Source organism: Zeugodacus cucurbitae, chromosome 2 (assembly GCF_028554725.1).
Source record: "Zeugodacus cucurbitae isolate PBARC_wt_2022May chromosome 2, idZeuCucr1.2, whole genome shotgun sequence".
In the NCBI taxonomy this organism is placed as follows: Eukaryota; Metazoa; Arthropoda; class Insecta; order Diptera; family Tephritidae; genus Zeugodacus; species Zeugodacus cucurbitae.
The window spans coordinates 80,286,065-80,308,108 of NC_071667.1; the positions used below are offsets into that span (position 1 = coordinate 80,286,065).

Below are 22,044 nucleotides of genomic sequence, written 5' to 3' on the forward strand. Positions count from 1 at the left end.
ATTCCTGTATTAATATAATTGGTTTTATTCTGTCTCAACATGTTTAATGATCGTCAATGCGGAGCACAGAACAGCAGCTACATTTGCGACATATTTGTATGGCATACATGGTGTACATAATAGAGTTTACTGTGCTTAGGATTTAGTTAAATAAGTTATTTTCGGTAACATGCAATTTTGTAGAAATAAAAGTTTAAATAATACATCATAAGGACAAAACAAATAAATATATAAGCAAATTGTTAGCCGATAATTAGATATCTATGTTTGTCTAGGTAGGTCAAAATTTAACTAGTATATTTAGATTAGCATAAATGTAAATCGTTGATTTGATAATACAGCTTTCAACAACGGTTATAACATAAAATGTTTTTGTTTTAAAGTACATATTCGCCTGATTAATACTTGAAATAAAGATAAAACAACATTGGATGCTTAAATTTTGGCTGAAAAATCTCAACTATGTGTGTGTGTATATGATATGACGATATTTTCGAACACTTTTCAATGGCAGATCGTCTTTGATTTTTATTGTGACTGGTAATTCGCCGAAATAATTTACTCAACTTGCTTTATTATTAGATTTGTTTGGTCGCGCATAGCTGCGGCTTTGTTTAATGAATGTTGGCGATGACAGCGCGTGTGTAATCTTGTGTGGTGGACTGACCGCCCAAATCCTTGGTTCGTACCTTGCCATCCTTCAAAACTTTGTTAACAGCGTTGGTGATCAATTCGCTGTATGTTGGCAAGTTGACGTGGCGCAACATTTTGGCACCACAGAGCAGCATAGCGGTGGGATTGGCGACATTTTTACCCACAGCTTCGGCGAAAGTGTGTCGTGCACCCTGTAGCAATAACAAGTGCGTTAAGTAAAATACGAAAATTTTGATATATGCAACTAACCGGTTCAAAGACGACCGCTTCGGCCGAATATGAGGCGCCAGCAACAACACCGGCACCACCAACTAGACCAGAACCGATATTATCCAGAATATTACCATAAAGATTGGGTGTAACCATAACGTCAAACTAGAAAATTTATATATAAACGTTAATATTTTTATTTCAATGGAAAAAATATTGCTCTCACCTGATTTGGTCTCTGCACCATTTGCATAGTTGTATTGTCAACAATCATTTTCTCAAACTGAATACGCGGATAGAGCTTGGCCATTTGTTCGCAAGATTTAAGGAAGAGACCATCACCCAATTTCATAATGTTGGCTTTGTGCACAGCGGTAACCTTCTTGCGGTTATTCTTGGTGGCATAGTCGAAGGCGAACTTGGCAATGCGCATGGACTTCTTGGAAGTGATAATCTTCAAGCATTCCACAATACCGGGCACAGATTCATGTTCAAGTGCTGAATATTCACCTTCAGTCTGTTCACGGATGATAACGGTATCAATGTTCTGATGGCGGGTTTTCACATTGGGTAAACTGCGCACGTGCACAACGTTTGCGTACAGATCCAACTGTCTACGCAATTTCATGTTCAAAGTTTCAAGTTCACCAGCAACGCTGTAATCGGGAGTAGCCAAAATACCCTGCAAATGAAAAAATATATAGTTTAGGAATTCATTGTGGTATATATAACTGAAATGTGTATCAATTTTCTGCTTACCTTAATGCAAACTTTATTCTTCTGAATTGAAGATACGACATCTTCCAATTTGGCACTTAAAATTGGATTAACTTCCGATAAAAAGTAGTTTTCGAAGTCTACTGGTGCATTAGTGGCCTTAACAAGCATGTTTAATGTTTTTTAATCAATTATATATTTATTATTGTTTTATTTTCACTTACCTTGAAGACTTCTTGTAATGCATAGACCAATTCCGGGCCGACACCATCACCTGGAATCAATGTACATGTTACACGGTTGCCACCAAGTGCACCAGAATCCTGTTAGATTTACGATAAAAGTTAATGTAAAATATACATTTATAAAATATATTCCTTACTTGATTAACAGCGGATGTAGTATGAATGGAGCGGACCGCTGTCGCCTAAAAATAAATAATTTGCAAAAACCATAAGTGTCCATAATAAGTTTGTTGAATTTTATTTAAGGATTATAACCTCAAATTTTGCACTAAATTCGCGCTACGACGATTCTGTTTATGTAAGAATTGGCGAGTTGTAATAAATCAGCGCAGTTTTAAAATACTTTAAGATATGCTCACCTGCATCAACGTGCGGCCGAAGGTTCTTGCTAACATTGCCATGTTTATATTTTTAGTGTCAACAGTTACAAAAACCTGGTAAAAATATGAATTTCCGCTCCGTTCAAAAGTAAAGTTGGAAAACCCACCAAGAACCAACAATCAGCAAATCGATTTAAGACCTTCCAGTGGAAGTATTCCACAATTCAACAGCACAAGACAGCTGTCAAATTGGCACACGAACAGATGATTGGGAAGGAATGTGATTGCCATTTTATTCACTTGAAAAAAGCAGAAAAAATGCAAAATGAGTAAAATGTATAACAATTTTTATATAGATAAAAAAATAAACTCATACGGTTATAAATTATATATAATACTTATATATAAATAATTTTTGTTAACCCTTATATAGAAAATGTCATATAGCTGATACCAATGTCAGGCCTCCACGTATATTTCTAACAACAATATTTATATAAAAACAACAATAATTTAATGTTTAACATGAAATATTCTTTAAGACAGATCATTAAACCACTTCTTCTTTTATTAAATGTTTATTTATTTAATATCGACAATGCAGTGTGAAATGGCAAAGGTCCTCTTCATCTACATTATTTAGCCACCGGTGTGAATATCTTATCTCATTTATTAATTATTTCCTCTCTCTCTACCTTAATTTTCTGTCAGCTGTTATCATACTGCACCAAATGACATAACTGACTTTTCATTTAACTTTTTACAATAATAAAAAATTAATAAAACAATTGGAAAAAAAACTAAAAAATTATCAATAAAATTCATGGTGTAATTATTGCAAATTTGGGTATTCTAAATTCTTAACTAAAGTGCTAAATCATACTTTCGGATGGCTTTAAGAGTCGGTTTACGTCTGCATAAAAATTGCTCTAAACTTGTTGCCGGTGGCAGTTCTCCATTACAGTTCATACGATTGAAGTGTTCAAGGTGAGCCGCATAAAAAATTTAACTTCAGCTGTGTGTCTGTGCTGCGCAGTTACATATCTTTAGACCACTTTATACGTTCAACGAGCGAGGTTGATAATTTCGATTCATTTTTTTTCTTAATTTCTAGTGGAATTAATACTCCGAAAATGCGTTTTGTACAATTCTTGCGTAAAAATGATAACCGTAGACGGCTTGGAGTAGTATCTGAGGATGGTACTAAGCTCGTGGAATTATCTGGTGGACCTTGCATTTCCCACGATATGGTTTCATTTATATCTCAAGGTATGTCAATGGAAGAGGTGCAACGCAAGTTGGAGAATCTACCAAGTGAGGACATGACCGATTCCCACACTCTGTTACCGCCTGTGGTGAATCCACAAAAGATCATTTGTATAGGATTGAATTATAAGGATCATTGTGAAGAACAAAACAAGCCCGCTCCCACAGAGCCCATGTTTTTCAGCAAATTCAACACTGCTTTGACAGGGCCAAATGGCGATGTTATTGCGCATAAAATCAGTACGGTAAGTACGCCACAGAATTAATTAATAATGTATGTATGTATTTATGAGTGACAGATGTCTTGCTGTGATAAAAATTACCATGATAAGCTGCCCACTGATAGAGCTGGCACGTGTTAATGAGTTTATTTAAATGATTAGTCTATTTAGCATGATTAACTAAATAAACTGAAGATTTAATATAAAATTTATGACTTTTTAGAAAATCGATTGGGAAGTTGAATTAGCTGTTGTCATTGGAAAGGAAGCCAGAAAGGTGTCAAAGGAAAATGCCATGGACTATGTATTTGGTTACACTATTGCTCAGGATATTTCAGCTAGAGATTGGCAAAAGTCTCGTAATGGAGGTCAATTTTTGATTGGAAAATCAATGGATACTTTTCTGCCATTGGGACCGGCAATCGTCCATAAAAGCCTAATCAAAGACGTATATGACCTTAATATCCGCACTGTTATCAATGGTGTCGAAAAGCAAAACCACTTCACTGGAGATATGATTTTCAAAATTGATGACGTTATACATAGACTATCGCAGTCTATCACACTCAAGCCGGGTGATCTTATTCTAACTGGTACACCAAAGGGTGTTGGTATGTACCGCAACCCACCAGAGTATTTGAAACCTGGTGATGTTATCGAAACCGAAATACAATGTCTAGGTAAGATGGTGAACAAGGTAGTCGCTGACTCTTAAAGCGATAAGTTGCAAAGAGTGTTTCGAAAATAAGTGTAAAATGGTTCCGCATTTAAGAAGTAACTTTTGTGATTTGTTAAATTTTTGTTTAATTTGGAAATTATTGAAACTGTAAACTATTAAGCTGTAAAAATAAAGAAAAGCATTTATAATTGAAACAAATCTTTTATTTTTATATTATGCTTGTATTAAACTAAAATATTTTTCGATAAACATAATTGCACATTTCAGTTAAAGAAAACAAGCAATTACAGATTTAAATTAAGCACTTTTCAAATGTTATGTTTCCGGCAATAAAATAAACAAATGGATCAAATATATGCATAACATTAAACTTTTTAAACTTTAAAAGTTTTACTTTTTGTTGCAAAGAATTCATCTCTTTTGTGGTATGGCGCGTATGGGTCATCTATGTAATATTTCGGACGTCGCCAAAAACTAGTTACCATTTTGTCCAGCATATAACTCTGTGTCGAGTTTGTGAAAATGTGTTGGCGCAATCTCCTACGCAGCTCGGGAGATTTCTTAAACAATTTCTTATGTCGACCTGTGTGAGTGCGTACCCAGACGCCCCAATCGAGACGTTTAAAACGTTTAAGAACAGCCTTTACCGACTTTCGTTTCCCTTTGTTAAGCGAGAATTTGGTTAACGAACGTGTTTGTTGTATTTGAGTTAAACCGAAACTTGGCACAACGGCATTCACTAAATTTGTTGTTGCTGTTGATGGCAGCTGTTGTAGAAGTGTGGAATTTGAAGATGTCCACCGGTTATAGACTTGGTATGAAAGTGCACGCTTCACAGGGGCGATTGCGGTGTTTTGATTTGCAAAATGGGTGACCGTACGCACGGCTGAAAAATTAAATGATAATCGCGTCACATTGATTTTTAATAAAGTATTTACGAATTTACCTCCAGAAAATAGTGCGCGAAGCATATTTTATGTTATTTATAAGCCGATAAAATAAGTAAAAGCTTATTTAGATTGATTCCATAACCGTAATAAAATATAACCAAAAAACACATATGATTTTGACAGTTAAGTGTCAAGTGCGATATCACTGCATTATCGACACATACAGATGTCAGTTTTTGTTATTGTATTTCTTATTTCCTTTCCTCATCTGTCATCGTATTTTATTTCTACCAGTTCTACTCTCTGTGCAAAATAGTGGCTCAGTTTGTAGTAAATCAGAAAAAAGTTTTCGTTTTTGTCTAGATCGCGGGAAGACGTCAAGCGCCGGCTCGTTAAGGAATTGGAATTGTACCCACGATATTAAGTATTCCAAAATTTATAGCAATATGTATCGTCTAGCATTGAAAAAACCATGCAGAGACGCCATACAGGTTAGTGTGCATATTTAAAAGAAAATTTGTTGTACAAGATATTAAATTGCTTATGTGCCGTCATCACATCTGTGCGTGAGGTACTACAACCACTGTCACTCAGAAAAACGGAAAGCAAGGGGCAGCGAGCGCGCTGCTCACTAAAACACCCGTGTAGACAAATTGATTGTTATGTCATCTATTAATGCAATATTCATTCGTTTTGACCAAATATCATCCATATTCCAAAATTAAATATAATTATTACATTAATATAACCATCTAGTAGCGTATATTGCCCAAACATGCTATAAATAACCACACCGCAGTAATGACAATTAATATTATTATTAAATATAAGATATCCCTCCCCTACGTTTGGGTATGCACTTCAATTAATTTTTAACTTTATTGGATTTCAGATCACATTAAGCCAATATAGCCGAAAAAACTATAGCAATGGTCTACCACCAAATGTACGAGAAGCCGGTTTTGGCAAGGTGTTGGTATTTCTATCGCCCCTTGTCGCTGTCGGTGGAGTAATTGGATATGCGAAGTCAGTTAATAGCATACTTATATAGTATATAATTTATTCATATAAGAATCTTCAATTTACAGATACGACCCGAAATTTCGAAAACAAGTCGAACAAAATGTTCCCGGCGCAGAATACGTTTTAAAAGTTGCTTTAGAGTCAAAAGACCCTATCGACGATATTAGTAAGCAGTTTGATGGTGTTAAGAAGCAATTCAACAATGTCACGAAAACGATTGATAGCGCCACATCCACTGTTACTGGCTGGTTTGGTAGCTCCGAAAAAGCTCCTCCTAAGCGTGAGTTTTTATTAATTTATATATTGTGAATAACAGAATTGAAAAATTCCACTTCACAGAACCAGAAGTTGCGCCAACAAAAACTACCCCGCCAGCAAAACCTGTAAGTTATAGACATATATGTTCCTCATAAGTATATACATAAAATAAGTCCATTTGACTATAATAGTTTTTTTAATCTAGGCGCCAGTAAGTGCTGCCAAGGAAGCGCCTCCTGCCGCAAAGCCTGCTACTGCCAAACCTAGTGAGCCTGTGAGAATAGAAAAAAAGCATGAACCTTTGCCGAAAGATGTGACCGACTTGGAAAATGCGGTTGAAGTTGCAGCTGCACTTGCTGTCCAAGAATACAACAAAGCGATTGCTATTCTCAAGAGGTTTTTTTGTTAATCACTTAACTAAGTTTGTATGACTATATAAACGTTTACTCTTACTACAGCTTTAACAACGATGTGCGTAAAGTCGTTGATGATGCCATTGATAATGTCGACACCTCGAGATGGACTTCCTTAAGAAACAAAACAAGTGCTCGTGATACTTCCGTAGCCACCGCAGAAAAGTCTGCACGGGAAGCTATTGACAAAATTGGTGAGCAGGCATAGCGCCTGAAATTATTAAATATATATCCATATATTACACGAAATCCTATTCTTATCTATCCAGAAAAATGTGAGATTGCACTAAGCAAAGCTGCAACCGCCGATAATCATGAGCAGATCGTTACCCTACGCAAAAAGATTAAGACATTGGTGGAACACATTAACCATGTCAAAGATGAATTATATCAGCATAAGGATTTAGCCACGGTGTCCGAGAAATACTGGAGAAACGTGAGTAGCACATAGGAATAACGAACACTTAATTTGAGTAAACGCTACTACCATGGCTTATAGGTGGAGAAAGCACGCAATTACTTCATTGAGGAAATTGAATCCATATTCCCGGGTTTAAATTTGGCAGATCAAAAACTAAATCTCTCAAAAGAAGATTTGGATTTGTTCATCATGCATGCTTACTCCCATGTGCTGGCTTACCAGAAGGAGCTCCAACGTTTGCAAACCGATGGCGAATTAAGATTAAAACGTGTCATCGATGCTTTCCGTGGTGATAGCGAGTCGGAGGCAGTTAAAGCACAATTGGATTATCACTTGGAAGCTGAGAAGCGCAAACTGGCTTTGGAACATCAGAAGAAAATTTTCCAAATTCGCGCTGATTCCGAAAAGCAATTGCGTCTACAATTGAAAAAGCAAGCTGAAGCGCATATTGATCACTTGAACGATGCGATAGCCATGAAGGAAAGTGAAATGAAACGTAGCTTCACACGTGAATTGGAGGATAAATTGGCCACTGAGAAGGCTAATTATAAACTGCAACTTGCGGCTATGGTTGGAAAAATGCGCGGCATGGATGCTGCTTTACAAGGTAGGCACACGGTATTCCATATTAAAATATTATGTACAAATGTATAACAAATTTCTTTACGAACGCTACTAATAAGAAATTGATGATGAGCTTAAAGGTACAGGGTTCCCCCTATTAAAATTTTTTAAATTATTAATATTATCGATATGAAAGTACGCGAAATATGAATAAATAATTCAATTTGTATATTTACAGCGCGTGCTGAGTCAGAACGTTCAGCACATCAAGCGCAAGCACTGTGGGCTGCCTGCCAGGCCTTGTGGGCCACAGTAAGCACTGGTGAACCTGGTGTACACTGGCGGAATAAGTTGCGCCCACTGAAGAGTGAAATCAAGGCGATTTCTAAAGTGGCCGGTAAACATAACAAAAACATTTAATAACTTTCTTAAATTTTCAAGAGTAATTTCAACTCGTTTTAGAGGGCGATGAACTGGTCTCTGTTGTCATACAAAATTTGCCAACTACCGCCAGCGAGCGTGGTGTGTTCACAGAAGATGCATTACGTGAACGTTTCATTAACGTGGAACGCGTTGCACGTAAACTGGCGCTTGTACCGGAAGGCGGCGCTAGTATCCCCATCTATTTCCTTTCATACTTGCAATCGCTTTTCATTTTGAAGCCTGACGATCCCATCTCCCAGGATGAATTGCAAAACAAACCATTTGATTACAGTAAATTGGACACCTACGACATTTTGAATAGAGCCAGGTAAGTGTAATTGACTTTTTCAGCTTAAACATATAATTAATGCCATTTCCATCACGCTTCAGGTATTTCGTGGACCGTGGCGATCTGCTGCAGGCCTTAAAGTACATGAATCTATTGCAAGGTGGTGCACGTCGTGCTGCATGTGATTGGTTAAATGAAACGCGTCTAACGCTCGAGACCAAACAAGCTGCCAATACGTTAATGGCACACGCTGCCGCCAGTGGCCTGTTATATTTGTAAATTAAAATAATGGTGGGTTGGCTTAACTGTAAATGAAATCGTTTGCGTGAGCAAGTCATTGGCATCAAAGCAGTTACCGTATTTACATTACACTTATCCGGCAAATTAAATCAACGCTTCAAATAATTGTTTAAATTTTCCCTTAACATAGTTTTATTATTATTTTGTTTTTGGTTTTGAAATCCATATTAATTTATAATTGTTGATTTAGTTGCGCATTCCGAATGTAAAGAAATGAACGAGTTGTTGTAATGTTGATAAAGAAATAAAGGAAGAAACACATATGCAATAGTAAGAAGGTTAAAAAAAGATTGTTGTTATTTATACAATAACGGTGTTAAATGTAAAATGGTTATTAAAATAATTTCAATTAAGTTTTGTGAAAAATAAAATTACGTCTTACAAAGAATACTTAAACAAAAAAAAAAAATCTACAAAAAATCAGTAAAATCAATTTTTTTGTTTTCGTAAAGTTTATTAGAATATCCTATCAGTTAAATATATAGTATGTACATAGTTATTAAAGGTTAGTCCAGTAGGTTTGAAATAAATTAAAATATCGCCTGCATTCAAATACGAGATATACGAGACAATGACACTTCAGTTTAGTGATCAACTTTGCCACTACTAGCTTCAGCCTGATTGCCCTTTATCGAGTCCAAAGCTGTATACTTCCAACGCATATAGGCGACTCTCATGCGGTCCCACATATTGTCGAGTGAATCCATTGCAGGACGTACGTCGAGTATAGCAAATTTATAATCCTTGTCAACAATGCCGCCATCGTAGTAATCAATAACGTAACGCACATCCTTACCACAACGATCAACGATCCAGTCATGACGATCGAACGGTAATTCATAGCTATCAAATAAAAATTTAATCAATATTTTGAACTGACCACATAAAAGAGAAAAAACATACCCGAGCCAGCTGCGTATGCGCGCACGGGGACTGTAGTCGGCAGCTTTACCACCAAAACTCTTTAAACGTGGATTGCCACACTCCTTAGCATGTAATGCTTCCCACTTAAGTACTTCCTTCCAGGCTTGCTCATTGTTGGCATTGTGAATGAAAATAATGTCACCCATATCTTTCTGTGAAATATCTTCATTCTTCCAACGCCAACCTTTCCTTAACATTGCGTTCCAGAACATTTGCTGACTTGGATATTGCCAAAACTGCTGGGTACCATCTTCTGTCACTTTCGGTATGCTCGATGTTTGACGATCTGTGGACAGCGAAAAGGGTTGATCTGGTGCAGGTTGTTGATTGGCAGGTGGCATCATATTGAGTGGATTAATATCACTTTGACCATGTTGTACCGGACACTCGGATGCTGATGGTGCAGTGGCAGTGGTGGTAAATTTTTCTTGTTGCCGTTGTGGTGGCACTGTACCGCCTTTCTGGTGCATTGGACATTCTGGTGGCGGTGCAGCACCCGTGGCAGAGGCGTGAATATGATCTTTAGGCATTTGTGGTGCTGCCTCCATACGGACGCTGGTGATTGTGTTACCCATTATTAATCTAGAACGATATTAATGCAATAAATAATGAACTGGGTCATATGATTTTACACCCCTCGTATTGTGGGTCAATGTTGTTGCATAATTAAATCAATTGCAATGTCTACTACACTCAATGTCAGCACTTACATTTAAGAGAATTGCAAATTTATGTTTGGAATCAATGTAATTTAAGGAACGCGTCGAGTTTACACGTCTTGCAATTTATGTAATTTTGTTACAAAAATTCTTTCCCCACGAGGGGTAGTCAAAATCTACGGGTACTAATTATGTTATTTTAGGCTTTAAGGTTATGATATACACATTTGACAGCTGAATTTGACAAGTTTTTTTCGGGGGTTGCAAACAGCGTTGCCTTATTAATTTATGTGAATGTTATAGAAATTTTTGTTTTTTGTTCAAAACATATTTTTTAAAGGAAATTTAAGCTGGTATATGTGTATTCGTAAAAGTACGCACTCACTGAACTCGTTCTTTCGTATATGAAATATTTAAATATGATAACAAGTAGTTCCGAAAGTAATATGATTACACAAATACGTTAAAAATTTAATTATCAATTCTGCGAGATTCGAGTTCTATCATCCACTAGATGGCGCTTTCAACAATAAGTATATGAAATAAAAAATTAAATATCGTAAAAAGATTGAAATTAGAGCGACGCACGTATTTAATACGTTCTATGATGCTGGAAGGACTTTGAGATATTTCCCAGTATAAACTTACGCCAAGTAAAACGATGAAAACTCAAAACACGTATAAAAATGAAGGCAAAATTGTTGTTGGTCGAAGTTGTTGTTGAACATTACTTGCACATATTCAGATTTATTTTGTAAAATGTATCAAAAGCCTTTTTAACTACTATTTTAGAGCATTAAAACTAATTTGATTAAATAATATAATTTTAATTCGTTGATATTTCTGCAGTATTCATTAAATAAAAATTGACTCAGTAAACGAATTAAAAAGTAAGGAAGGCTAAGTTCGGGTGTAACCGGCGAATTTATACTTTCGCAATTTATTTATTTAATTTTATTACGATAACACACAATTTAACCCGTTTATCCGGCTAAAGTCCATTAGAATAACGAAAATCATTATAGATAGACAGACGATATTTCATATATTGATCGATATATATAGTATAATGACGGAAATTGAAATATTAGGTCTCTGGTGTCTGTAGAAACCTATGACCCGATTTTAACCATTTTTAGCACCTAACCTAACATAGACACATTATTAGAAGAAAATTTTTTTCTTTAAAATATTTGAGAGTAGTTCCGGTATTTTGGGCTAAAAATTATTCATTGGCCTTGAAAAGTTATAGTCCGATTTCAACAATTTTAATATTAGCGATGCCACACATTCAATTTGTGCACAGTTTCATCCCGATATCTTAATTGATTCTTGATTTATGTATTGTAAAGTGAATGAATCAGACTTAAAATTGTGGTATAAGGCAAGTATGCCTGGTTTCAAACCGATTTCGACCATTTTAAAAATACAAAACAATGTTATGAACCGAATTCCTTGAAATTTGTCGAGTAGTTTTTGAGATACGGGTTTTGACCAGAAGTGGGCGACGATATGCATCACCGTCCATTTTTTATACCAATCCTAGTTCAGCTTTTGTTACTATAAAATTGAAAGTTCTTTACTATAAAATTGAAAGTTTAAGGAAGGTAGTCGTGAATCCGATTTCATCCATTTTCATAGTGAATAATGAAGTATCTGAAGGGAACGCAAGAAAGTTTGGTTGGTATAGCTTCAGTGGCTTATGAGATATATACAAAAAACTTAACAGAAAGGGACCACGCCCACTTTCCCAAAAAAATTCAACAAAATATGCCCCTCAATCTAGCTAATTTGTACCAAATTTTGGTTTCATAACTTTTTTTCGGTCATAGCCATTTTGTGGGCGTGACAATGGTCCGATTTCGCCCATCTACAATACCAACCTTTTTATGGTGCCAAGAAACAGCCAAGCTTAATCAAGATATCGCAATTTTTAACCCTATATCTAACTCGTTCAGTTTTATTGTAATCATTCAAAATTATGTTTGCGAAAGGACTAAAACGAACATCAAACCCCACAGATCATAACTGTTGAATAGTACAAGCCTTTCTCTAAACCATTCTCTAAACTGGTATAACTCTATTTAATCCGACTTAACTGTATCCAAAAAGCAATTAAGGACTCTCTTCAAATGATTCTTACGTACATATATTGATATAGTTAACTAACATGACCGATTCATTTCCCGATTTTTGCAACAATTCAACATTTCGTAGATTTTATTAAAGTTTGGTAAATATTATTATTTTTTTCGAACTAATTTTACGCAAAAATATACTTTGTTTTCGTTATATGCCGCATTAAGCGACCGTGCTGCAAGACAATCGGGGATTAGGTGGCCCGGCCAAGTGTAACTAAAGAGAATAAGGGCGAAAATCAACGAATCATTAATCAATCCTTTCATGATGCGGCGCGGTGCGTGTCCTTTTATGTTAAAGAATGACAAAAAAGCAAACATACACACTCCTTACACTTTCGATTCGATGGAAGTGTAAAAAAAGAAAAGTTGAAGGCATTACAAAGAAGCAATGTGTCTCCGTGCGAAGTAAGAAGAACGGCGTTCAAAAGCAGGGGAGGGCACGGAAAGTACCTAAAAGATTTCACAACGCATCAGGGATAAAGCTACAATTTCAGAAAAAAAACACAAAAACAAATACAAATAGATAGCAGAGGGAGAAAATCGGCCGAAGAAACAATGTAAAAATGTATAAAATGGCGTTATTATTTGATGAGGGATATTTGACTATTTACATACATACATACATACAGACATTTCACAGAAGCGTTGATAAGATGAGTGACTGAAAGTGATGGGTGTCGGCTGTTGAGTGGCTGGAGTGACAGTACGGCGTTAAAATGGGGTGGGGGAGCTACCACCAGCCCCAGAGTTAAGAAAAATTGTGTGTCGCAAAATGCAAAAACGCAAATAAAAAAGAAAGGCATTAATATGAAGAAAGCACTGCGACCACAGTGTAAATTTCTCAAAAAATTTGCAAATGGAGTTCCTCATTGAGCGCATGCTACCATGTTCAAAAAGCGTAGAAGAAGCAGAATAAGCAAACGAATTTCGCTAAATTATTAAGTAATGCTCTTTCATAGTACTTACGTACGTGATATATGCATCTGCTAGGATATACGATATAAGTCTATTTGTATGTGTGATGCTCTCGTTGGTAATGCAAATTTAAGTGGCTCTTGTTCCCAAAAGTCTTAATTTCAGCCGACACTCACATAGTCACATGACATGTCACGGCTATACAAAAGTGACATTTTTGAGGAAAATAAGAAATTAAAATTACGAATGTATGCCAAGCAGGAGATAAGGGAACCTACAATGGCAGGCAGACCTACACCAACGTTCATTTAGTGTATTGTAATGTGTTGGTAATCGGGAAGAGTGCCATGCAATGCGGGTATATGGAGCAGTGAACATCATTAATTATCTTAAAGAATTCTCAAAGTCATGTCGAGACAGACAGAGTTGGACGGACGGACGGAATGAATTCAAATGTGTTTTGTTGTTGTTTATATTGTAAAAAATGAGGACATAAATGGCATGCGAAAAGTAAAAGTTTGTTGTTGTATTTTGCGAATTTCGATAAAATCATGCGAATTGCATTTACTGCTTAAATAAATTATGATTTTTCTAAATACATATGTAATTATGATATTTTTATATGATATATATTATGAAATTTTAAATAGATTTATATAATGTGATCGCTTTAGTCACTTTAATAACGCACAGTCGAGTATCCAGCGCAATAGTAAATTTTTAGGTCAACACCAAATAAGCAGAAATTATTTGGGAAGCAAAAATTAACAATAAAATAAATAAAACTGTAACGCAAATTGCCAAAAAAATACGGAATCCAAAAAAAAAAACTTTCCATATATCAAGCATATTTTTTACAGTATCTAGACTAATAAGTTGTAGAATTATTTCAACCAAAGTACCGTTATTTTGTAAGCGAGCACTGTTTAGACATCTACTAAACACAACAAAACTGCCAGTAAAACAAAAACATGAATTCAAGCATTTTTTACGAATTCAGCGAGGACATGTTTTGTAAGCGAATGCTGTATAAATACTTGCTAAACACAAAAAAATGCCCAATAAAATAAAAAAACAAATTCGACAATTTTTAGTGAATTCAGCGAGGACTTTAAATGTGGAAAATAAATATTTCCAACTAATCGCACATAAAACCTTTCTAAAAACCAATAATAGGTTAAATAGCGAGAGCTGAGATGCTCATAGTGTCGCTTTGTATGTATAAAGCTTGGAAAAATAGGCCTCATTTAGTTTTAAAGGCTAATATAGAAATATTTTGTATGACCTATTAATTCACATATATACATATACATATACGAGTATATTCATATATTTGTGTATTAGTTGTATTACTAAAATGTGAAAAAAGTAAAACACCATTTCGCTATAGGAACTTCTTACCTCTTCTCTTTAATTTGCTTACCGGAACCATATTCAACGTCGAAATTTCCAATAACGTCGGTGTCAATCATAATTAGTAACAACGGCAATTTTTCATTAAAAACACGAAAGCCGACACTTTTAGTAACATGTAAAATAATAACATACATACATACAAACACACGCGCACTATGAATGTAGTACGTCGAAATTTCCCATTCACATGCGTAGCTAAAGCCTACGCGGCTAAAAAACAAAGATGGTAGACAAAAATTTAAACCAACAAAAAAAAACAAAATTTTAATAAGTTTACATTGTAAAAATATTTGTAATCAGCAACTAAAACCCGAAAGCCATAAAAGCCGTACACACAGTTGGAGTGCTTTGGCTTGCAGCGCCCCGCAGCTATCTGGCTGATGACTATGTGAGACTTGGTAAGAATATGGCTAAGAGCGAAAGCAAAAGCCAACACAGCTGTTGCAACACTCACTCACTATTCGATACGTGTATCAATGAAAGTGTAGTAGATTCGCTGTGGCTATTTCCACATACGCGCCGTTACATATGTACATACAGAGGTGCTGCTACTGCTGTATATGCATATCTACTTGTTTATCTGGATAGGCATGTAATGTAATTTTTCTTTACAGCATTCAACGCTCGCAGCGCGTTACGATTGTAGCTAATTAAATTTAAAGATATTGGAAAGATTATCAATCTTTAAGGCTACGTAGCACTCTAGGCGAAAGACTCTCACAGTATCTCTTGGCCGTGCAATGCATCTTCGCGCACACATCACATCAGCGTTCGTCATCGCTGAATGGGCGGGAAGAGATCTCAGTCGCTGTTGGTTGTCGACTGCAACGCCGTTGTTAGAACTCATAAGCTTTGCCTTGAACAACAAAACAATAACAACAACAACCAAATAGAAAAGAAACGCATGTAGCAAATGGAGAAGAAGAAGCAGAAGAAAAAAATAATAGCACTCTTGGTGGTGCTAGTGGGTTTGTACGTTTATTTCATGATTGAAAAAATGATTAATGACGCCACTGCCAAAATTCAATTCGAATTGGGTACGCTTCAGCTTCAGTTTGATATTTAGTAACTGCTGCTTCTTGTTGTTGTTGCATTGTCGCAGTTTTAGTTGCGCTGCGGTCCTGCCGAACTATCGCGAAGCTGGGATGTACAAGCTAGCTATATAGAGAGCGCTGAACGCTTCAACAGCTATGACAGTATTGACGTCCCACACACAAATCCATGTCTGTCTCCCAAGCATTGCGTTCAATACAACCATGCGACCGCCATCGCACATTCGGTCAATGCCGACCAGAGTCGACCATCGTTCCACAGTTTCCTTTTATTTGTTGGCCGTGTCGAGCAATGTGTGTGTCCTGCCATGATCCAAATCAAACAACTCACAACGTAGGATCATCAATTATATTGCTCCCAGTATTGAAAGCCCGCCACTTTGCATTTTGGCCTTGCAGATCGGTTCGCCGGCTTATACTTATATATTAGTAGATACTTAATATTAATATATTTATGTTTACTGTATTTTGATGCTCGTTTTGTTTTCTTTTAACGGTCCGAAGATGGTCAAATGTGTTTGTTAAAAACTTGGCGTTGTGCTAATAAATGTTTTTTTAATTGACTGCGTGTTGCTGAACTCGCACTCCTCTCGTATTATATGTATGAGCGTTACGACTTCAATTTGCAAGTGTTGAGTCTTACAGTTCCATTTGCGTTAAAAAGGCGTTGAGTTGGACGTCAGACAAATTGCGAAATCATTCAGTAAGTTATTATCTGTATATATGTTTACTCAATTACATAATTCTTCAACTTTTCCAACTCCATTCATATCTGGTTTCAATATATTCCATAACTATACGGGCCATACATGCTATATATATGCATTTTTATAGGTGGCCGCCATGTTGTAGAAGTTATAGGTGTTCTCAGTTCCATCCCTACTCTACTCTCAACAAGATTTTTTCTATAGCGCTAGTCTATCGACAGATAATGACATATCTATGTGTGTATTTCTGTCGCAAAAAGCTCTTCGTAAAGTCCTTCAGTACTTCATAAGCGGGGCCAGAGTGTTATGATGATCTATCTATAAAAATCACAAGGTTTTCGGCACAAATTGGATGAGAAGCTCGGTAAAGGATCTAAGTAGGTATAGTGGATGTTGGACGATGTACCTAGGCCTTTAGGAGTCGCATTGGGAAAGCACCGAGACTGGTATCCCCTCACATTACCATGTCCTGTCTCAATTACTCTGTGGCCTTAATATATCTAGTCAATTCAAGGGGTATTTCAACCGGGACTATACAAAATCTATGACATATTTATTAATTAAGTGTCCAGGAGCTTGAATATTCTCTTTGTATTGTAATCTAATTGTAAGGTTGTTCCTAATCTGGCTCACAGTCGCCTGGAATACCGCTGTTTCCAGAAACCCATTCATGAAAATCTTGATATTGGGTAAAAACGGGAACCGGTGAAGTACATATCTTATAATTCCGCTTATTATTGGAGAGAAAATTCCTATAGTCGCCGACGTCGCATTAAGTAAAGAATTACTTCTTATGACTGACTTGACGTGGCTTCACTTATACATATGTACATATACTTTCTGGTCTGCAGGCCAATATAACGTATGTCATGATCGCCCTCACCACTGCCGAGAAGAGCCAACAGAATCTAAAAACTGTGTGAGTTCAGGTCTTTGGGCTTTCATCACTTTCATATTTATTCCAAATTATGGTCCTTTAAAGCCCTGAAAACCAAATTGCTAAGAAAATTTGCTTATTGGATGAAATAAAACGAATATCAACGATATTCGGGTAACGTTACGAATTTGGGAAGAGGTTGTGTGATTGCATTATTTTTGATTTGTTCCTGACATTTTTTTGGTAAAATTCTGTAGAAGTTCCAAACAGAAATACTAGTCCAAAGTGGGATACTGACAATAAAAAAATAAGGGAACGCCTTGTGATTAGAAATTGTAAATTGGAAAATCAAATAATTGTGGAACCACTTCGTCGACCATGGCGATCTTTCGTTGCAACATTATCACCAATTCCAACAAACATTTACTTTAATGGAGCAGCAGACGAGATGCTAAAGGCAACAAACAAAGTTTCTCCCCCCTCCACACAATTTCCGAGCTGCAGCACAGAAAAGTGTTTTGTGGTCATTTAACCAATACGGATAATTATTTTAATGGGTCTAAGTGAAAATATTATTAAATTGCCGTTTGTGTGTATGCGCATATGTATGTATGTGGCAGGGCACTGGAATGGGGGAACGAATGCAGTGAAATATCCACCGAAAACCAGCCGCAGGCAAGAGTTTAACATAATATGACAGGTAATAGTTGAGAGCAGTGATAAATGGCCAACAATTTAGAAAATTGCCCATTTGAGCCATATTTAATTTGTAGCCTTTGGTAAGCTGGCCAGCGCGTACTGGTTGCTCATTGGTTGCCAGCACTGAACCGGACTGCCATGGACTCGCATGTAAAATGGTTGTAGTAATGTGTTTAATTGCGGGTTCATTATGTATCACTGTGATTTATTGATTAACTAATCGGTTGTTGCGCTAAGTGGACAAATTACATTTAATTATATACACATTTCACCAAAATGTCTGCCGCGGTTGTTGTGGATCTTTTTGTGGTCGCGAGTAAAAAAGCAAAAAATTAAAATGTAAAATTATGTTAACCAAATTAGCGCGCAATGACAATCTCATTATGAAGTTAGGTGCTTCCCAATTTACACTCCATCTGCATTTACATATTCAGCTGTCAAAGTGTGATTTTATTGCGTGTGTTTGTCGCAGCATTAACGGCACGTACCCCAGAGGAATATAGTGTTTCTAATCATTTAGCATATCAAAAATAATTTATGTTATCAGTCAATTTGAGCTTATCAACTCAGCAAAGTTATGGTGCTGCGGCGCTGCTACTAAATCAAGTTGAGAAATGTGGCGTACATACATGCATACAAACATACATATATGTATATGTATATCAGCTCAAATGCTTATTGGCAAGTTCATTTCGCCAACAAATGCTCGTTTGTTGTTGTTGTTGTTGATGTCACCACAGCGTAGCTGTCGTTTTTCTTTGCTGCAAAAAGCTGCTGCCATCATTAATCACTCAATCAATCATCAGTTCAATCAGTGTATTTGTTGTTGCTGTATTAAATAGATATCATTCTTCGTTGCCTAGTTAATCTCTTCAAGAACCAAACTCCAAGTTTTCTTTGCATGTTCAACTCAAATTAGCTTGTTTTGTGGCATTGTTCGGTAAGATTTATATACATAAATACTTCCATCGAAAAATATTGATGTCTATAAAATACGCGTAATCGTTCATATTAAATTCAAATTACTGATATTGCCATAACTTTTTATCACTTAAAGTCTTGGAAAGTTGAAATAAGATAGCAATAAATAATTAAGATGATTTTAATGGCGATATTTTCTGACTGGATTTACATTAAAATTGGTTTAGAGGTGCATAAAAATATATACTATTGCTCCTCAACGGCCAAAAGCTGAATTCGGATCTGTACGTTCGGTAACTGAATCGTTTGAAGGAAGCAATCGCCTAGAAGCGGCCAGCTTTCGCCAATAAAAGACGAAATGTTTTCCATCAAGATAAAGACAACTTTGCGCAAGTTTTACGGTTTTCAGAACATTGGCAACGGCGAATACCGCTGACGATGGAACGATGAGCTGTACGAGTTATACGACGCCATTGACATACATAGTTCAGCGAATAAAAAGACAGCGGCTACGCTGGCTAGGTCATGTTGCCCGAATGAACGAAAACACTCCAGCTCTGAAATTGTTCGATGCAGTACCCGTCGGTTGAAGCCGAGGAAAGGGAAGGCCTCCACTCCGTTGGAGGGACCAGGTGGAGAGCGATTCGGCTATAACCGCCAATCACATACATACATGATGGAATATAGTCGGTCATGTTGCCCGAATGAACGAAAACACTCCAGCTCTGAAATTGTTCGATGCAGTACCCGTCGGTTGAAGCCGAGGAAAGGGAAGGCCTCCACTCCGTTGGAGGGACCAGGTGGAGAGCGATTCGGCTATAACCGCCAATCACATACATACATGATGGAATATAGTCGAGTGGCCATATATGTTTGCTGTTCAAAAAATAATGGGAATTCTAAAATTTGGACTTGGAGAGTCCAATTATTACTTTCATAATTTTGTCTGTAGCAGTTGCTAAGGTTAGACGTGCTTTTAAGAGCTAGACGATTTTCGTTTATTAAAAACATACTTCGATTCTTGTTCGTGAATGCTTGGCCAAAAACCATACTCTAAAGATGTCCCAGCCTTCATATTCGCCAGATATACTGCCCCAGTATCCATATTCTGTGTGACTTTTTGCTATATCCAAAAATAAAGAGAACCTTAAAGGATCGTCGTTTTACAAGCATACGAGGAATCGCTGAACGAGCTAAAGGCTATCCAAAAAAAAAAACAAGTTTGGAAAGTGCTTTGACGATTGGAAGAAGCGCTGGCAGAAGTACATAATATCACAAGGAGAAAATTTAATGTAGGAAAATAAATAACTCTACTCCGAAAATTCCCGTTATTTTTTGAACACACCTCGTATATTTGCACTTTCATACAACTCTTAAGAATATGCAATCGTCAAGTATTTTCTTTGGGTATTACTTAAGTGCCACTATCATGAAGAGATATTTCACTACATGTTTAATACTAAAAGCCGAAAGAACATTAAAATAAAATCAATAAAAATCCATTTCAATGCAGAAGTCCTTTTTTTAATATTGTGTCCAACATTGTTTTTGTGCACGCGTTTTCTTTGTTTTTCAACGAAACCGAAAACTTCTGATGGGTGGCTTAGAACAAACAAACAAAAAACACCAACAACAAAAATAACAAGCAGGCAAGCGCGCATAATACGCCCGCACATTCGCTGTCACATCTACCTATTCCACCAATCGATGTGCATTTGTATGTTTATGTGTGCGTGTGTTTGTGTGCTGCATGAATATTGACGTCGCCTGGTGCACAACAGCCTGGCAACATTATAATGTGGCACATTGTGTATCATTAATCAAAGTTGTGCAGCAAGTGAACTTCCTTTGCCGCTTGACAGTCACAACTGATTGTAAGTTTGAATTGGGATTTGAGCATGGACTTGGTGTTGCATATATTTACTACATACATACATATAATGATATGTAAGCCAGCACCTCGTTGTTGCGCTCGTTGTTGTTGTTGCTTAGGCGACGATAGCTGCTGGGATAGTCTCATAGTGGCACAAAGGCGTAGGTGAGCTGGGCCACCTCTTAAGAATCTACAGGAGTCACTGTAGTTTTTATTTCACTGAATATTCCACTGTTCCGCTCACTATACTAGCTGTTAGCTTGCTTTTTTGCGAATATGCAGCGTTCTCGCATATAGTCATATCAGTTGGTTTGGCCAATATGCATGTTAAAAGCGCATGTAGGCATCTATGTATGTGAAAAAACGCTAAAGTAGTTTAATCAACCTTCTCTTGTGGTTTCTCACGCTTACGGCTTTCATAAAAACACTGCGAGTCTACAAGAAATAACAGCGATTGTTGTAAAACTTAATACTTAAATAAGCGTGCGGCATGCTTATTATATCAATAATATATGTATATAACAACAACAACAATAATTTTATATATACATATATATATAGGAATGTGAACAATTTTGTACAATCAAAAATAAAACAAAATCATTAATAAAATGCATTTTTCTCATACGTACATATACATAGGTATGTATATGTCTTTGATTAAGGGTTCCCCTTTCGCATATTAAGTTATTACATGCTACTTAGTTAACTCAATATTAAGCGGTATGTAGTATGCAATGGAAAGCTCAGTTTATATACTCGGCTACACAAAATCCATTAGTTACTTAAATTAGTTTAGATAGTGATAAGAGTAGTATGTTGAACAACTAGATAATAACTAAATTAAAATCTACCAAGTACTTTGTCGATATTAAAATAATTGTTGTTGTTGAGTATACAAGTTAATTTAAGTTTTTCAAATTCAAGTTCAAATAATCTATGTGGCTTGTTATTTTTTAAGATTCTC

The 22,044-nt window shown here is 36.3% G+C and overlaps 5 protein-coding genes across 6 annotated transcripts in view; 2 read left to right on the top strand and 3 right to left on the bottom strand.

Moving 5' to 3' along the window:
- Position 1: 1 nt before the first annotated feature.
- LOC105220674 (isocitrate dehydrogenase [NAD] subunit beta, mitochondrial) lies at positions 2-2,363 on the bottom strand. Its single transcript, XM_011197117.3, has 7 exons — positions 2,186-2,363; positions 1,964-2,008; positions 1,806-1,904; positions 1,624-1,740; positions 1,091-1,546; positions 904-1,029; positions 2-845 (listed from the first exon to the last, which is right to left on the bottom strand). The coding sequence occupies exons 1-7, from the start codon at positions 2,225-2,227 to the stop codon at positions 615-617; spliced, it is 1,116 nt and encodes a 371-aa protein (XP_011195419.1). The 5' UTR covers positions 2,228-2,363; the 3' UTR covers positions 2-614.
- A 498-nt stretch (positions 2,364-2,861) lies between these two features.
- LOC105220671 (fumarylacetoacetate hydrolase domain-containing protein 2) lies at positions 2,862-4,510 on the top strand. The gene is made up of 3 exons (XM_011197115.3): positions 2,862-3,133; positions 3,261-3,657; positions 3,857-4,510. The coding sequence occupies exons 1-3, from the start codon at positions 3,036-3,038 to the stop codon at positions 4,346-4,348; spliced, it is 987 nt and encodes a 328-aa protein (XP_011195417.2). The 5' UTR covers positions 2,862-3,035; the 3' UTR covers positions 4,349-4,510.
- On the bottom strand, positions 4,494-5,420 carry LOC105220672 (39S ribosomal protein L35, mitochondrial). Its single transcript, XM_011197116.3, has 2 exons — positions 5,259-5,420; positions 4,494-5,198 (listed from the first exon to the last, which is right to left on the bottom strand). The coding sequence occupies exons 1-2, from the start codon at positions 5,281-5,283 to the stop codon at positions 4,687-4,689; spliced, it is 537 nt and encodes a 178-aa protein (XP_011195418.2). The 5' UTR covers positions 5,284-5,420; the 3' UTR covers positions 4,494-4,686.
- Positions 5,421-5,509: 89 nt separating this feature from the next.
- On the top strand, positions 5,510-8,933 carry LOC105220670 (MICOS complex subunit Mic60). The gene is made up of 11 exons (XM_011197114.3): positions 5,510-5,693; positions 6,095-6,228; positions 6,291-6,505; positions 6,565-6,608; positions 6,689-6,879; positions 6,942-7,090; positions 7,166-7,332; positions 7,396-7,924; positions 8,120-8,278; positions 8,344-8,632; positions 8,695-8,933. The coding sequence occupies exons 1-11, from the start codon at positions 5,649-5,651 to the stop codon at positions 8,870-8,872; spliced, it is 2,100 nt and encodes a 699-aa protein (XP_011195416.2). The 5' UTR covers positions 5,510-5,648; the 3' UTR covers positions 8,873-8,933.
- A 393-nt stretch (positions 8,934-9,326) lies between these two features.
- The window catches only part of LOC105220669 (holocytochrome c-type synthase), a 130,441-nt gene continuing 117,723 nt past the window's right edge, over positions 9,327-22,044 (bottom strand). The window contains exons 2-4 of one of the 2 annotated variants that reach the window (XM_054225940.1): positions 10,528-10,646; positions 9,797-10,399; positions 9,327-9,736 (exon numbers count right to left, since the gene is read on the bottom strand). In XM_054225940.1, coding sequence (XP_054081915.1) covers positions 9,478-9,736; positions 9,797-10,392 — 855 coding nt within the window. In that variant the 5' untranslated portion in view covers positions 10,393-10,399; positions 10,528-10,646 and the 3' untranslated portion in view covers positions 9,327-9,477. Of the gene's footprint in view, positions 9,737-9,796; positions 10,400-10,527; positions 10,722-22,044 lie in introns of those variants that run through there. The other variant, XM_011197112.3, reaches the window with a different exon arrangement.